The sequence below is a fragment of the Rana temporaria genome, chromosome 6 (genome assembly GCF_905171775.1).
Source record: "Rana temporaria chromosome 6, aRanTem1.1, whole genome shotgun sequence".
Classification (NCBI taxonomy): Eukaryota; Metazoa; Chordata; class Amphibia; order Anura; family Ranidae; genus Rana; species Rana temporaria.
Window position 1 is genome coordinate 61,064,834 of NC_053494.1, and position 11,324 is coordinate 61,076,157.

Here is an 11,324-nt window from a genome sequence, read left to right on the forward strand (position 1 = left end):
CTTTGCAATCCTTCTCAAGCCTGGGCCACCAGAACATGTGCTGAATCAGGTCAAGGGTCTTGTGGACCCCGAAATGGCCAGCCAAGGGATGATCGTGACACAGGCTCAGAACTTTGGTGTGGAAACTTGCCGGTACAAAGATTTTACTGTCTTTCCAAAGTAACCCATCCCTGGGTATCAAGACACACCTGGTGGACTGGGCACTCCTGCTGAAACTTGCTTTAAGCTGGACATCAGATCTGTCTGGACCAGCAAAAAGTTGCCTTCGGATAGAATAGTATCCGGAACTGAGGCATCTTTTGGATCATCGAACATGCATGAAGAGAGCGTCTGGCTTGGTGTTTCTTGATCCTAGCCGATAGGTGATGTGAAATGAAAATCTGGAAAAGAATAGCGCCCACCGTGCTTGACGCGGCTTCAGGCGCTTTGCAGTTCTCAAATACCTCAGATTTTTGAGATCCGTATAAATAAGTATGGGATGTGCTACGCCCTCTAAGAGATACCGCCACTCTTCTAGTGCGGCCTTAATGGCCAAAAGTTCACGATCCCCCACATCATAATTTCTTTCGGCTGGGGAGAGTTTACAGGAGAAAAAAGCTATGGGATGCATGAGATCTTTGAGGCCTTGATCGCTGGGAGATAACTGCCCCTACCGCTGTTTCCGAAGCATCTACCTCAAGTAGGTAAGGTGGTGCGGGATCTGGGTGGCTCAGGATGGGAGCAGAGGGTAAAAGTTCCTTTCAGTGTAGAAAAGGCAGCCTGGGCCTCAGAGTTCCAGTGGAAACGGATGTTCTGCTTTGTGAGCTGAGTAATGGGGGAAATGATTGCAGAGAATCCTTTTATAAATCTCCTGTAAAAATTGGCAAAGCCAACAAAACGCTGCACCCCTTTCTTGTCTGAGGGTGCAGGCCAATCCAGAGCAGCTGTTACCTTTTGTGGGTCCATCTTGAACCCCTCCGTGGAAATAACCAAGCCCAAGGACTGAATACTCTGCCGCTCGAATTCACACTTTTCTGGCTTGGCATATAACCCATGCTGACGGAGGCGGCAGAGTACCATCTTAACGTGTTTCCGGTGTTGATCCAAGGATGTGGAAAAAATCAGGATATCGTCAAGGTAAACGATTACAAAGATATCTAGCCAGTCTCTGAAGATATCGTTTACAAAGTGCTAAAAGGTGGCAGGGGCATTGCACAGGCCGAAGGGCATCACCAAATACTTAAAGTGACCGAACATGGTACGGAAGGCCGTTTTCCATTCATCCCCTGCACGGAAACAAACTAAATTATAAGCCCCTCAAGGTCAAGTTTAGTAAATGCAGCGGTAGTTCTCAGTCTCTGGAACAGCTCGGCACCAGGGGTAAAGGATACCGGTTCTTAACTGTCACTTATTTAGTTCCCGGTTATCCACACAAAGGACGTAAGGGAGTGGTCTTTTTTCTCCGCAAAAAAGATTCCGGAGAGGTGGATGGCTGGATGAATCCCCTCTAAGGTCCTCGTCTACATATTCCTTTAAAACCTCTATTTCCCGTTCAGACAGGGGGAAGATCCGCCAAAGGGGATCTTGGCTCCAGGCAATAGCTCAATTGGGCAATCGTATGAACGGTGGGGAGGAAGAGTCTCAGCCCCTGTTTGCTGAACACATCTAAAAACTTGTGATATGGCTTGGGTACTTGTGAGAGTAACTCTGTATCAGATTCCAGGCATAGCAGCGGGCCCGACACCTTAGGAAGTGAGGGGCAAGCAATGTTCTTGACAGTAAGAGACTGGAACTTTATTTCCCCGGTGACCCAGTTAACTTGCGGATTGTGGGCCTGGAGCCATGGTAGGCCAAGGATGACGGGGAACAGGGGAGATGCAATTGCATCGAGTTTCAGAAGTTCCTTATGACCCGTGGCCGTGACAACGGGAAAAAATGGAGTCTCCTGGGTGACCAGGCCAGATTTAATACGGGAACCATCTGCCAGAAAGATGGAGAGTCCTTGTGCCCTGTGCTGGAGTGGAATGCACTGTTGGTTGGCAAAGTTAAAATCAATAAAGCAACTACATGCTCCAGAGTCTATAATTGCAGTAGCAGGCACAGTCCTTCCTGGGAGCTGGAAAGAGATGCAAAGGGCTAGGTGAGTAGTATTGGCAGAGGGTGCTGGTTGGCTGGTAGGCGAGATGAACAAACATCTTTGAGTTTTTACTGGACATGAATGTACATAGTGGCCGCCCTCCCCACAGTACAGGCAGAGATTAAGCCGTTTCCGGCGTGAACGTTCCTCAGCAGATAACAAGGGTCTTATTAAACGACTTGCACTGGTTCAGGAGAGATTGGCACAGATCTAGCTGAGACAGGTCTGTTGGCAGCAGGATGTGTGGTCATGACCACATGGGGTAACATCCAGGTGGGACGAGTCTGTTGATTTATTTTTTCTGCACTGCTTTCCCAAAGGCGCCAATCTATCTGGATAACCAATGCCATTAGGTTCTCCAAAGAGTCTGGTATGCCAACTCGGCCCAGTTCATTTTTTAATCTTTCAGACAGGCCTAAGCGGAACTGGTGCCGTAAAGCTGCATTGGGTATCTGCACTCCAGCGCCTAAAGTCCATTATATAGTCCTCGACCGCTCTGCGGCCTTGCTGGAGTGCATGAAGAGCAGCTTCGGCTGTGGAAATCCATTGGGGATCCTCATAAAGGAGCGACATGGCCTTGAAAAAGGACGACAAGGAGTCCAGTGAAACATGACGTTCTTCAAGCAAATTATGTGCCCATGACTGAGGTTACCCCAGCAGTAATGAAATGACAAACCCCACTTTAGTAGTTTCCTGAGAGAACGTTAGGGTTTGCAGGGAGAAGTACAACTTGCATGCATTGTGAAATGCCCGAAACTTACTTCGGTCCCCGGAGAACCTCTCTGGGATGGGGACCCTTGGCTCTGGAGGCAGCCTTGTTATAGAGGGTGCAGAAGTGGCTTCTGTAGGTATCCTGTTGGTAGGTGGATCTGTGGTGGTAGCCGGGTGTTGCATTTGTCCCTCTAAGTGTGCATGGCCATCCTGGAGAGACTTCACCTCTAGAGAGAGATCAGAAAGGAGTTGGCAGATCTCGGTGCAAGAGGTCCCTCTTGCAGGCTTAGGCATGGCTGTTTGATACTGACACGTACCTTGGGAATGAGCCTGATGTGCAGAGGGAGACCTCTCGTACCGCCCTGGTTCCAGGATCACTGGGGTTGAGACAGTAACCGTAGGAGCACAGTGGGGTATGAGTGCCTGAAGAGTCTCTGAGATTGGAGATGAAGGCTAATGAGAAGGGCTGGAGCGCTGTAGGTGCGGGTCAGCTGGATGCAGATCATCGGATGAAGATCAGCGGATGCAGGTCACCAGACGCAGGTCAGCGGATGCAGGTCACCGGATGCAGGTCAGCGGATGCAGGTCAGCGGACGCAGGTCACCGGATGCAGGTGCGCCTAAGAGCAACATGCACATGCAAGTACAGGCGACAGCAGGAGAGGAGTCATACAGGCCAGGTCATACACGGAGGATCAGTACAGACAAAAAGCAGCAGGCAAGAAATGGTCAGATTTCAGGCTGGATTCGGCAACAGAGAATCTGGCAGACAGGTAAACAGAGCAGGTCAGGACTGGAGATGCAGCGGAGTCAGAAAGCCAGTTCAGAATGATGCAGGTTCAGGATCAGGTCTCCGGATAAGATGCAGATCAGACAGCAAGAACACAGTGCTGCTGAGGGGTTTAAATAGGGCAGCCTGTTGCCAATCATTGGAATCAGTCTGCACTGTTAACCCTTAGGTGGCAGATCCCTGACACCAGCGGTTGAATGCTAGCTTAGCTAAATTGCTAGCACTTCAACTGCTGTCTTTTCAGTTGGTAGATTCTGCCCCCTTCCGTGAGTTTGTGGAATGTGCGGTACCTCAGTGGCAAGTTCCCAAACGCCACTTTTTCTCACGGAAGGCGATTCCGGCTCTCTACCGGCATGTGGAAGGCAATGTCCATGCCTCGCTGGACAGGGCGGTCAGTGGTAAGGTGCATATTACCGCTGACTCATGGTCCAGCAGGCATGGACAGGGACGTTACCTATCTTTCACGGTGCATTAGGTGACTCTGCTGGCAGCTGGGAAGGGCACAGGACAAGGTACAGTAGTGTTGAAGGTTGTTCCGCCACCACGCCTCCAAAATGCTACTACTGGTTATGACACACCTTTCTCCTCCACCCCCTCCTCTTCTTCCTCTGTGGCCTCTTCCTGTGCTGATGTGTCCTCGGAACCAGCGGTGCTCCATAGGCGTTCAAGGGGCTAAGCAGGTACGCAGGCAAAGAGATGCCATGCGGTGCTTGAGCTGGTGTGCTTGGGGGACAGGAGCCACACTGGGCCAGAGGTTCTGTCAGCTCTGCAGGGGCAGGCTCAGAGGTGGTTGACGCCACGCCAACTTAAGCCAGGAATGGTGGTTTGCGACAATGGCACCAACCTCCTCTCCACCCTGCGACAGGGACAACTGACCCATGTGCCCTGTTTTGCTCATGTCCTTAATTTTGTGGTGCAGCGGTTCTTGGGCAGGTACCCGGGCTTACAGGATGTCCTGAAGCAGGCCAGGAAAGTCTGTGTGCATTTCCGATAGTAATATAATGCCAGTGCTCAGCTGGCAGACCTCCAAAAGGAATACAACCTGCCCAAGAACCGCCTAATCTGTGACATGTCCACCAGGTGGAACTCTACGTTGGCCATGCTGCAGCGGCTGCACACGCAGCAGAGGGCCATCAATGAGTATCTGTGCCAATATGGCAGCAGGATAGACAGCAGGCCCCACGCCAGTGGGCCATGATCAGGGATGCATGCACTGTCCTGTCACCATTTGAGGAGGCCACGAGGATGGTGAGCAGTGACAGTGCATGCATCAATGAGACTGTCCCTCTTATTCACCTGTTGGAGCACACGCTGCGTGGAATAATGGACAGGGCCCTTGAGGCAGAACAGAGGGAGGAAGAGAAGGACTTCCTTACCTCTCAAGGCCCCCTTTATCCAGACAGTGTCCTGCTTGCCCGCCTATCACACAGGAAGAGGACGAGGAGGAGGAGGATTGTGTCAGCATGGAGGTGGAGCCTAGCACTCAGCATCAGCAGTAGTCTTCAAGGGATCAATTGCAGTCCCAAGGAACCCATGGACTTGTATGTGGCTGGGACGAGGTGGCTGCGGATCATGTCGTCCTCAGTGACCCAGAGGACTCCGCACCGAATGCCTCAGCAAACCTACGTTGTATGGCCTCCCTGACTGATGCGTTCAGACAATTTTTTAGTCCGCAGCCAGTTCCAGCAACCATCGCCAGCGTCTGTTTTACATGGTGCAGGAATACCTAGGGGCAAGATCAGACTTGGACACCTTTCCCACCGAAAATCCTCTGACTTACTGGGTCTTGAGGATGGATCACTAGCCAGAGCTTGCACAGTACGCAATTGAGCTACTGGCTTGTCCTGCATTCAGTGTTCTTTCAGAACGCACATTCAGTGCTGCTGGAGGCTTTGTAACCGATCACAGGGTGCACCTCTCCACCGACTCGGTCGATCGACTGACCTTCATAAAAATGAATCAGGCTTGGATCATCACCAGCTACCAAGCACCTGATGCTGATGTAACTGAATATTTTTTCTTGAAATGTCAGATCCCTTCAAGACTGCCTATGCTGATGGTGACTATCCTTTTCCTCCTCAATGATCATGCTGATAGCTTGTAAGAACATTTTTGGTTCTGGGCACCGCCACCAGTGGCTAAGGCCCAATTTTTCTGCCCCTGTTTAACAGGGGCATGTAACTACAATTTTTGATGCAATACTTTGCAGCAGGCTCATTCCTGCGCTCCAACTAGAGTATCTGTGAGGGGTTGCAGTGTTGTGGCACCAGCACCAGTGCCTAAAGCCCAATTTTTCTGCCCATGTTTAACAGGGGCATGTAATTATAATTTTTGATGCAATACTTTAGTTGGAGCACAAGAATGAGCCCGCTGCAGAGTATCTGTGAGGGGTTGCACTGTTGTGGCACCAGCACCAGTGCCTAAGGCCCAATTTTTCTGCCCCTGTTTAACAGGGGCGTGTAATTACAATTTTTGATGCAATACTTTGCAGTGGGCTCATTCCTGCGCTCCAACTAGAGTATCTGTGAAGGGTTGCAGTGTTGTGGCACCAGCACCAGTGCCTAAGGCCCAATTCTTCTGACCCTGTTTAACAGGGGCATGGAATTACAATTTTTGATGCAATACTTTGCAGCGGGCTCATTCCTGCGCTCCAACTAGAGTATCTGTGAGGGGTTGCAGTGTTGTGGCACCAGCACCAGTGCCTAAGGCCCAATTTTTCTGCCCCTGTTTAACAGGGGCGTGGAATTACAATTTTTGATGCAATACTTTGCAGCAGGCTCATTCCTGCGCTCCAACTAGAGTATCTGTGAGGGGTTGCAGTGTTGTGGCACCAGCACCACCACCAACAAAGGCCCAATTTTTCTGCCCCTGTTCAACAGGGGCATGTAATTACAATTCTTGATCTAATATTTCACAGCAGGGCCCATTCCTGTGCCCACCAAGAGTAACTGTGAGGGCTTACAGAGTTGTGGCACCACCACCAACAAAGGCCCAATGTTTCTGCCCCTGTTCAACAGGGGCATGTAATTACAATTCTTGATCTAATATTTCACAGCAGGGCCCATTCCTGCGCCCACCAAGAGTAACTGTGAGGACTTACAGTGTTGTGGCACCAGCACCAGCATCCAAGGCTCAATTTTTCTACCACTGTTCAACAATGGCATGTAATTACAGTTCTTGATATAATAGTTCACACAGCAGGGCGTTCCAGCGCCCACCAAGACTAACTGTGAGGGCTTACAGTGTTGTGGCAACACCAACACCTAGGGCCCAAATTTATGCAGAGAATATATGGCAGGCCCCTACTTTCAAACATCCAACTTACAAACGACTCCTACTTGCAAACGGAAGGAGACAACAGGAAGTGAGAGGAAATCTACCCCCTAGGAAGGGGAATTCTCTTCTGTAAGAGGTGTCTCCTGTCCACTGATGCTTTATCACCAATCCTTGTTTCACTAGAAAAAACACATTTTCAAAAAATCATTTGTCATTGGGACAGAAAGTGAATTGCAATCTTCTGAACAGATGCACACAGACAGAAAAACAAATGTTACAGGGGTGATAACTGTAAGGGTAAATTACTAACCACCTTGATGCGATGACCCCTCGGTACCGGGAGAGCGAGCTTCAACCACGTAGTAACGACACAACACGGGCGTAGGTTAAAACTCACTGCTTTATTATGACAAACACCGTCCCTTATATAGGGAAGTAACACATAACATAAACACTTGTAGGCATACTATAGGTTAACATATTGCTGCAGAGGCAGGCTTTCTTAGGCGTTGCTGGTTACTTGTGACAAAAAGAAGAAGTTAAGCTTGTGATACCAGACATGTGAGAGTCATCCACGTGATACTTGCTATAAAGAAAGGCACATATATAACCTGATATATATATATAACCTGATATATAATCCTTCAATCCCCTCTTAGAACCCAAATAATTCTAAATTATATGGTTCTCCTTCTTCTTACGTTCTTCCCTATAGTTTGCTAAGTATTTCTGATAGTGATCAGGGGATGGGTCTTTCTCTTTTGTAATCCTTCTTTTATCATAATACATACTCAGATAAATCCTATTGGCAGGATTAGATGTTCGGGATGCCTTGATAATTATGCACATTATAAGCTTATAACACGCATATAGGAACAAAATAAAAAGGATGATCGTAATGATGGTCATGGCCGCACTTTTTAACCATGTCAGTATTCCTACCCCAAAACTTAGGTTTGCAAAAGGATCCCATGTCTTAGCAATATTTCTAGCTTCATCTTGTAATTTGCTTACTTCCTTTCAGTGTTGTGTCATAATAATCTGGTACCTCAATACTTGTGTTATTGGACCAGGTACAACATTCATAATCTTCTGTATTTTCACATAACCCAGTTAAAGCAGCACTCATGCTTTCTATGGCTAACTCGTGTAGTTCTAATTGTTTTCTAATCGCTCTAGTTTCTATATTTAATTTAGCAATATCATCAGAATTCTTTTCCATTATTTTATCAATAATTTCAGCGTAATTATTTACCCTTTTCATTAAATCTATTCCCCACCCACTCCATGAGGGAAACCATGCCCATGCCATATCCTTTTCTTGGAATAAATCCCGTCTTCCACGATACTTAAGGGGGTATCTGGGATGCATACTGGCCTCCAATAGGTGTCTTTCCTTATCATCCCCCAACACACCCATTATAGGGATCAGTGATGCAAGGTAACACCATCCCTGAGGGTCCATGGGAATCCATGGATGACATGTTTTCCCGCAACAGATATAAATACTGTTTCCTAAAGCTAGGGGTCGTTTGTTGAATATTATCATCATTTCGTCAGAAAGAGTGGAAAAGGTTAAACTCGACAATAATTTTCCTACTGTGGAAGTGGAACTGGAGTTAAGAAAATCCATTAGAGTGGTGTTTAGGGCAGGTTCTGAAGTGTGAAAGAAAGGGCTTTCAATTGAAGTAATTGAAAAGTTAATTTAGGTTGTTGGCAAACTTCAGCTCCCTTTGTGGAGTTCCCCAACCTAAAACACCAGTCTGGGAAATAACTTCTACTAATAATTTGAAAAGTAAGGGTATTATCTGAAAGCGTTCTTGTGACATTTGTAAGGACGAGAGGAGGTGTGCCATTAAGGAGGGGGGTGAAGTTTAGAGGTACTGCCATTAGGGGGATCCTAGTAGTGCTAGGATGGAGTTTACTACATATCCAACATTTTTCATATCCAGACTTCTGGGCATAGGCATATTTAAACTTCAATAATAACATTTTATCTGTAAAACTTTCTGAGTTTTCGTTTCTCTTGTGTCTGTCATGTGTATTATTCATATTATTCTGTTGTGGAGTGTTAGAAGCTCCACAAATGCTCCTTATGTGTCCCAATTCTTCAGGATGATAAATACAGTTAGTTGTTATCCAGATGAGAGAGAACACTGAAAGTGAGATTAGTCCTATCAGTAGCCAAAGTTTGCCAGAATCCGGTGATAACAGGATTGTCATTTTCTACAGGGTCAGGGCTGTCTGCCCCCGTTAATACCCCTCCTTGTTGTATTGTTCGAGGTCAGGGCTGTCCGCCCTCATTATCACCTCACTTGCTTCTAGTTGGAGGTCAGGGTTATCTACCCTCGTTATTACCTCTGATCCCGGTTGTTGGAGGTCAGAGCTATCTGCTACCGTTAGTACCTCTCCTTGTTGGAGGTCAGAGCTGTCTGCTCTCGTTAGGACCTCTCTTTGTCTGGCTCTAGGCACCAGTTTTACTCGGGTGGCATGGATCCATGTTGGACTCTCTTCAGTCAGTACTGCAGTCCGAGTTACGGCTACCACATTTGTTTCTGGACCAAAAGCGAAATCCTTTGCTCTTCTATCCTTGGTCAATTGTTTTATCACTACAACATCTCCAGGCTGAAAGGGTGGGTATTTTCCTGTGGAAGAGAAGGAAACTTACAGACAACTTTTTGTTCTATCTCATCTAGTTTGGTTATCAGTGTCTCAACATAGTGATCCTGGATTTGTTGCAAATCTCCTTCCTGTAAGGCCAGGGGTTTCTTAGCCCATGGGGTGGGAAAGGGCCTTCCCATTAATATTTCAAAGGGTGATAGCTTCAATGATTTGTGGTGAGTCATGCGTATTTCTGCAAGAATAATGGGCAAGACTTCCTTCCATTTATGAAAGGTTCCTCCAGTGGCCTTTCTTAATTTGTCTTTGAATGTTCTATTCATTCTCTCAACAATCCCTGAACTCTGGGGATGGTATGGGACATGAAATTTCCAGTCTATTTTAAGGGATATCACAAGTTCCTGGTTAACCACTTAAGCCCCGGACCAATACGCTGTCCAAAGACCCAAGGTGTTTTTACAATTTGGCAATGCGCTGCTTTAACTGGTAATTGCGCGGCCATGCAATGTTGTACCGAAACGAAACTTGCGTCCTTTTCTTCCCACAAATAGAGCTTTCTTTTGATGGTATTTGATTGCCTGTGCGATTTTTATTTTGTGCGATATAAACGCAAAAAGACCGTAAATTTTGAAAAAAAATGATTTTTCTTATAACAAAAAGTAAAAAATATCGAATAAACTAAATTTTAGTCAAACATTTAGGCCAAAATGTATTCAGCCACATGTCTTTAGTAAAAAAAATCGCAATAAGCGTATATTTATTGGTTTTCGCAAAAGTTATAGCGTCTACAAACTAGGGTACATTTTCTGGAATTTACACAGCTTTTATTTTATGACTGCCTATCTCATTTCTTGAGGTGCTAAAATGGCAGGGCAGTACTAAACCCCCCCAAATGACCCCATTTTGGAAAGTAGACACCCCAAGGAAACTGCTGAGAGGCATGTTGAGTCCATTGAATATTTTTTTTTTTTGTCCCAAGTGATTGAATAATGACGAAAAAAAAAAAAAAAATGTTTACAAAAAGTTGTCACTAAATGATATATTGCTCACACATGCCATGGTTATATGTGGAATTGCACCCCAAAATACATTCTGCTGCTTCTCCTGAGTACGGGGATACCACATGTGAGGGACTTTTTGGGAGCCTAGCCGCATACGGGGCCCCAAAACCAATCACCGCCTTCAGGCTTTCTAAGGGCACAAATTTTTGATTTCACTCCTCACTACCTATCAAGGTTTCGAAGGCCATAAAATGCCAAAATAGCAAAAAAAAAAAACCAAATGACCCCATTTTGGAAAGTAGACACCCCAAGCTATTTGCTGAGAGGCATGTCGAGTCCATGGAATATTTTATATTTTGACACAAGTTGCGGGAATATGACAAACTGATTTTTTTTTGCACAAAGTTGTCACTAAATGATATATTTATCGCACATGCCATAGTTATATGTGGAATTGCACCCCAAAATACATTCTGCTGCTTCTCCTGAGTACGGGGATACCACATGTGTGGGACTTTTTGTGAGCCTAGCCGCATACGGGGCCCCGAAAACAAAGCACCGCCTTCAAGATTTCTAAGGGCATACATTTTTGATTTCACTCCTCACTACCTATCACTACCTAAATTAAAGAAAAAACTGCGCTGATATAAAAATAAGTACCAAGCTGCTACATACAAACAAACAAAGCCAGCAAGATAATAAACAAAAAATGTAGCGCTAACAAACTCAAAATTATATAGTACCAAGTGAGGTAACAGCTCTCATAGTGTAAGAGCATAAAAATAAACAATTAGCATGGATGAAAGTGACTA

At 46.2% G+C, this 11,324-nt stretch overlaps 1 protein-coding gene across 1 annotated transcript; it reads right to left on the reverse strand.

Annotated features, from left to right (window-relative positions):
* Window positions 1–675: 675 nt before the first annotated feature.
* LOC120944399 (uncharacterized mitochondrial protein AtMg00860-like) lies at window positions 676–1,059 on the reverse strand. Its single transcript, XM_040358458.1, has one exon. It carries the CDS (start codon window positions 1,057–1,059, stop codon window positions 676–678), a length of 384 nt encoding a protein of 127 aa, XP_040214392.1.
* Window positions 1,060–11,324: the final 10,265 nt, after the last annotated feature.

Excerpts from the sequence above, each read along its gene's own strand:
- LOC120944399 (XM_040358458.1), bottom strand. The coding sequence starts at position 1,059 with ATGGTACTCTGCCGCCTCCGTCAGCATGGGTTATATGCCAAGCCAGAA.